Source organism: Octopus bimaculoides, chromosome 14, assembly GCF_001194135.2.
Source record: "Octopus bimaculoides isolate UCB-OBI-ISO-001 chromosome 14, ASM119413v2, whole genome shotgun sequence".
NCBI lineage: Eukaryota > Metazoa > Mollusca > Cephalopoda > Octopoda > Octopodidae > Octopus > Octopus bimaculoides.
The window spans coordinates 44,994,928-45,001,192 of record NC_068994.1 but is presented as its reverse complement, the minus strand read 5'-3'; the positions used below and the strand labels follow the sequence as shown (position 1 = coordinate 45,001,192).

The window sequence follows — 6,265 nt, the reverse complement described above, 5'->3', positions numbered from 1 at the left end:
GATAACAACAATATAAGAATAATGGCTACATCAAAATACATCTATTATTAACAGTAATATAAAAAGCAACAGTATACATAAAAATATAAATTTTTTATCATTTACACTCTCTGAGTGGTTGGCATTAGGAAGGGCATCCAGCTGTAGAAACTCTGCCAAATCAGATTGGAGCCTGGTGTAGCCATCTGGTTTCACCAGTCCTCAGTCAAATCGTCCAACCCATGCTAGCATGGAAAGCGGACGTTAAACGACGATGATGATGATGATGATGATTTACTTGTTTCAATCACAGGACGCCAGTCATGTTGAGGCACCACCTTGAAGGGTTTAGTCAAAGAAATTGACCCCATCAGTCACTTTTACCAAATTTCTAAGTTACAGGGACACACACACACACACGACTGGCTTCCATACAGTCCCTATCTACCAAATTCACTCACAAGGCATTGGTCAATCCAGGGGTATAGTAGAAGATACTTGCTCGAGGTACTGCACACAGAGATGGAAAATGAGCTTATATATCCATTGTAAAACACCCTCTGAAACGTAGGCACAAACAGACCAGACAATGATCTGAGACACAAAAGAGAGACAGACTATACATCATCATCATCATCATCATCCTTTAATGTCTGTTGTCCATGCTGGCATGGGTTGGATGGTGCGACCAGTGCTGGCAAGCTGGAGGGCTGCACCAGACTTCAACCTGATTTGGCATCGTTTCTACAGCTGACACCACATGGGCGCTTTATCCGATGCCACATGGGTGCTTTTATGTGATGCTGCACTGACACTTATATGTGTTGCTGCATGGGTACACAATAACAGAAATCAGTTGCCATGCAGACATGATGTTAAAAATATAAGAAAATATCAATGGCCAAGTAATGAAGAATTTGTATATACTAAAGCTAAACTGTAACTTTAAATTTACATCTGTGAGTCCTTCAGTATGTAAACTAACTTAAACTCAGCAAATCTTGATAAGCTGGGCTTCACAGCACTAGACAGGATATAACTAAGTAAGTAACTAAAAGTACAAACCATCAATGGAACGGTAAAAATATGTAACACTCTCTAGAATTTTAGCTTGTATGTACATATAGATGCACGTAGACATACACACATATATACATGTGTGTATATTATTTTAACACTCACTTTTCTATACTTGCATAGGTAGGGTAGAGTTTATCAAGGCAGATTTTTGACAGCCAGATGAAAGCAACATATATTATGAAGACATACACAATTATGTGATTTTGTTTGGTAATTTGCAGAGAATGTACTTACTACATTTTGTGAGATTACGTTGTGCTCTCTCTTTGGTGTTATTGTGGAGACTGGTCATAAACTTCTCTTCTGAAACAACAACAGCAACAACAAACATTAGTATTGGAGATGGTTGCAATTTTGCATTGAATTTAAATATACCTATACATAAACCTCACTGTGTTATTGAATGTTGTACACCACTGGTTACAATGTGTTTCCTTGCATTGTTGTAAATTATGTCACCCTTGTTGCTAGATGGGCAAAACATACAGGGGTGGGATAAAATAATGGAAACACCAAGCATCATAGCATCATTATTTTGAAATATCTATAAAACCGTCAAAAGCTTGTTTATTTTTCATGTTTTTTTTTTATTTATTATTAGTGTTGCTTAATATGTTTTGCTAAAATTGCTGTTTCTTTTCAGATATCATCAGAAAAAGGTAATTAAAATTCATTACGATGACAGATCTATCGGACTTTTAAAGAGGTCAAATTGTTGGTGCTCGTATGGCAGGTGCTAGCGTAATGAAAACAGCCGAAATGTTTGGTGTATCAAGAAGTACTGTCTCAAAAGTAATGACAGCCTTTGAGAAAGAGGGAAAAACCTCCTTGTCGAAGCAAAACTCCAGAAGAAAACCAAAACTGAGCTTAATGACCACCTCGAGAACCCAGTTTCCACAGAATCTGTTCGCCAGGAGCTGCACAAAGCCGGATTTCAAAGGAGGGCTGCAATCAGAAAGCCACTGCTTTCAAAAACAAACATTAAAAAGCATTTAGAGTGGAGTAAAAACCTACAGAATTGGTTCCTAGAGCAGTGGAAGAATGTTATTTTCTCAGACGAGTATACGTGTGGAGACAGCCAAAAGAAGCATTTGATCCAGACTGCTTTCTTGCATCTGTTAAACATGGAGGAGGATCTGTGATGATCTGGGGGCTATATCTTGGAAATCTGCCGGCCCAATGGTTTCCCTTCATGGCAAAATTAATAGTCAAGACAATTTAAGCATTTCATCTGATCAAATTCATCCTATGTATAATATATTTTATATATGTTCTAGGATTAGGGACCAACTTTAAGGGTAAGTAAAGGTGCTTGGATTGGGCACAGGAAAGAGAGAGAAAAAGATGAGTAAGCCTGGAGTGCTTGAATGAGAGTGATAAAAGAACACCTAACACTAAGGAATAGAAGTCACTGTAGAAGCAATAGAACAAGGAGTAACAGGAGACAGCACAACAGTGAATCAAAAGTTGGAGTGTGTTGGTGAACAACATGATACCAGTTAGTCAGGTGAACTTACTTTGGATGTGGTCTACAATGTTTGTATATAATGTACAGAAAATAAAAAGGCAAAATATAACATACCTTCCATATCAGAATCCATGAGTGTTTTAACATGATTTGCTGTGACCAGATAGGCTTCGCATACGGGCATTAGTACTTGCTGGTAAAACTTTAATTTTTCTATACATTCATCCTGGGAAGTGTTCACCTGCAGGACAAACAGACAGATAGATAGATAGATAGATATAGGAAATAGTGGTGGGGGTGGTGGTGATGGATAAGTATCGACATCTTCAATGAGGGAACATTTGCAGATGTAGAGGGGGGGGATGTTGTCTTCTTGACCAAGAGATGGTTACAGGCACACACACAATAAATAAGACAATAATGTGTTGAAAAAGAAAAGAAAATAGAATTGGTAAAAGATAGAGGAAATAAACATGAGAATATACCACATGGGTGTTATTGGTATATGTGTACATACACACAAAGAAAAAAATGTATTAAGCTTATACAGAGTGATATTGGTGTATGAGTGAGCACAATTACACACAGAGGTAGATACATACCCTCCATGTATTATTGTATATGCACACACATACACACAAAGTAAAATATGGATTAAGCATGTACAGAGTGGTATCGGTGTATGTGTAAGCACAACTTACACACAAGTTAGATACGTACCATTAGGGTGTTATTGGTTTGTAGGAAATCGTCTTCATCTCCAAGAGAGAATATATCAATACCTTTCTTGGAAGACCGGTTGGTTACCTAAAGTAGAAGAATAGAAGAGTTTAATCCTTTCGCCATTTGTTTCATTTCATTTCTACATTCACTTTATCCATACTCCACCACAAAGTCCAGTCTGTGCTGCAGTGTAGTGGCTTGTGTTTCTTAATGACCCTGAGAGCTATGCCAGTAGAGCATGAGCACTTGGTAGGGCCTCCCATGCTGGACAGGTCAAAGGACAGATGCCAGAGTAATATGGGCCACCTCTTTCCAGAAGTAAAAATAGGTTTACATAGGAAAAAGCAAAGTTACAAGCATTAAAGACATTTCAAAACCAACCAGATCTGAGAGACACACACACACACACACACACACAAAAATGCAATATACAATTGAGACACAAGAAAATGCTTGTCTCACCTCTAAAGCTGGTATCCGTAACACTTCATCCATCACCAAAAGATCCAGGGCATCAGTGATAATGTCATCAATCTGCATACAGCCCTGTAGAATAAAACAGAAGACAAAATTTTGGGAAAGGATAGAAGTAATAAGAATTCCACTGACCAATTAAGTATCTTTGGAAGAATTGAATTCTTGAGTCACGAGCTGGTAAATGAAAAGGTAATTATCTACAAAACTACTATGGGGGTTCATTACAGCTGGTACTCAAATTGGCAAAAAGCTGGATGAGCTGGTAAATCTCTTTCCGAAGAGGTTACAAATAATGATAAACAGAAGTCCGTTTTCTTGAGAGGTTTGGTCTGACAGCTGGTGTGTAACTCTTTATTTCACAACAAGAAGCAGGTGAGAGACAAATATACTCTGGGATAGGCCATCAGCCTACAATTGTCCTCCGATTCAATGATACAGCTATTTAAGCAGAGGCAAAGCAAAATGAAATGCAACAAATATAGAATAAATGTCAGCAATGCATTAGAGCCTCTGACTCACAAGCTGTCAGTCATGCCACATCTACCAAGTAACAAACACAAAATGGAAGGAGCCTCTATGTGGCCACATAAGCAGCTAGAAATAGCATCCAAGTCTTTCTGCAGTCACATTCTACACTCTAAGAAAATGAGGACAAATCAGAAAAATATAACCCCAAATCTTTATAAAAAAAAACAAACAAAAAAAAAAAGCAAATGGCTAGAATTTTGTCCAGAAGTCTGCTGGATCAAGACAAACCAAGGGCTGAACAACAACTAAATGGTCATTTCGCATGTTTCAATGAGGCCATATAGATAATCAAACATGAAAATGTGAAAGTGTGTAAGGCTCTAAATGGTTTTTCAAAGTATAACTGGTCTGGGGCTAAACAACAACAGCAGTAGCAGCATCATCATTTATATTTACTTTCTGTATACTACATGGATTAGTGGAGGTGCAATGGCCCAGTGGTTAGGGCAGCGGACTCGCGGTCATAGGATCGCGGTTTCGATTCCCAGACCGGGCGTTGTGAGTGTTTATTGAGCGAAAACACCTAAGGCTCCACGAAGCTCCGGCAGGGGATGGTGGCGAACCCTGCTGTACTCTTTCACCACAACTTTCTCTCACTCTTACTTCCTGTTTCTGTTGTGCCTGTAATTCAAAGGGTCAGCCTTGTCACACTGTGTCACACTGAATATCCTCGAGAACTACGTTAAGGGTACACGTGTCTGTGGAGTGCTCAGCCACTTGCACGTTAATTTCACGAGCAGGCTGTTCCGTTGATCGGATCAACTGGAACCCTCGACGTCGTAAGCGACGGAGTATCGACATACATACTACATGAATTGGATGGATTTATATTTACTTTCTGTATACTACATGGATTGGATGGGTTATCAGTCTGAATTAATTCTTATTTTGGAATAACTACTCTCCTACACAGATTGAACTGAGTTAATTCATATTAGGAGTAACTAGTTTTCTAGACAGGCTGAGGGACTACATCTTGCTTGTACACTCTACTTTCAGCATAGTTCCTACAACCGGATGCTCTACCTAACACCAACCACTTTACAGAGAGTACCAGGTGCATTTTACCATGGCTTCAGCATTAGAAAGATTGTCATGTCATTGAAAAGACGAGACTAGAAAGACCTCAATATGTTTGTCAACCAATTTAGAAGTTGTATGAAGCAAACTATGAACACCAACCACACGACTAACCCAGTAAACAATTAAAGGTGAACTTACCAGAGACAGGATGTACTCATACTTGAAGAGCTGACAAAGAACCTGTGCTGCTGCAAAAAGCTCCTCTCTCTTTACAGACATATCCGTCCTCTGCATTGAGTTACCGACATCAGAAAGGCCGAAGTTTCCGGCATAGAAACAAGCACCAACTGCATAGACAAAGAGTAAAGTATGGGAATATAGGTTTCAGATTCTGGTACAAGGCTAGTAGTTTAAGGGAAGGGGGGAAAGTCAATTTGATCGACCCTGAAAGGATGACAGGCAAAGTCAACCATGGTGGAATTTGAACTCAGTACATAAAAACAGACAAAATACCACTAAGCATTTTGCCGGCTAACAATTCTGCCAGCTTGCAGCCCTAAAATATGTATGGGAATATTAGAAAGAGAAAATCCTAAGCATAGTCATAATAAAATGCCCTTATATGTCTCCCATTTTATCAATCTCTCAACTCCTAAATATTCTCTTGCTGTATCAGTGGTATATTGTGAATAGAGAACTAGAATACACTGTACATTATAAACACATTAAAATAAGTTACCTAAATGTAATCTCCTTGTAAAATACTAGACATCTGTATTGTATGATTCATCATCACTGTTTTTTATGTTTGCTTTTCCACACTGGCATAGACCAAATGGGACAGTGTGAGGCTATGTTTTATTATTGGATGTCCTTTTAAACGCCAACTCTTTTAGTTTTGTCTTCTTACAACATACTAGGTTCAGGTGGAGGCATACCAAATCAATATTGATTAATCATTCTCTCTCTCTCTCTCTCTCTCTCTCT

The 6,265-nt window shown here is 38.6% G+C and overlaps 1 protein-coding gene across 6 annotated transcripts in view; it reads right to left on the bottom strand.

Annotated features, from left to right (window-relative positions):
* Positions 1 to 1,237: 1,237 nt before the first annotated feature.
* Positions 1,238 to 6,265, bottom strand: part of LOC106884280 (glycerol-3-phosphate acyltransferase 1, mitochondrial) — a 72,938-nt gene continuing 67,910 nt past the window's right edge. For all 6 annotated transcript variants that reach the window (XM_014935572.2, XM_014935574.2, XM_014935576.2 and 3 more), the window contains 5 exons: positions 5,477 to 5,625; positions 3,713 to 3,796; positions 3,248 to 3,334; positions 2,642 to 2,768; positions 1,238 to 1,362 (listed from right to left, as the gene is read on the bottom strand). In XM_014935572.2, coding sequence (XP_014791058.1) covers positions 1,253 to 1,362; positions 2,642 to 2,768; positions 3,248 to 3,334; positions 3,713 to 3,796; positions 5,477 to 5,625 — 557 coding nt within the window. In that variant the 3' untranslated portion in view covers positions 1,238 to 1,252. The remainder of the gene's footprint in view (positions 1,363 to 2,641; positions 2,769 to 3,247; positions 3,335 to 3,712; positions 3,797 to 5,476; positions 5,626 to 6,265) is intronic.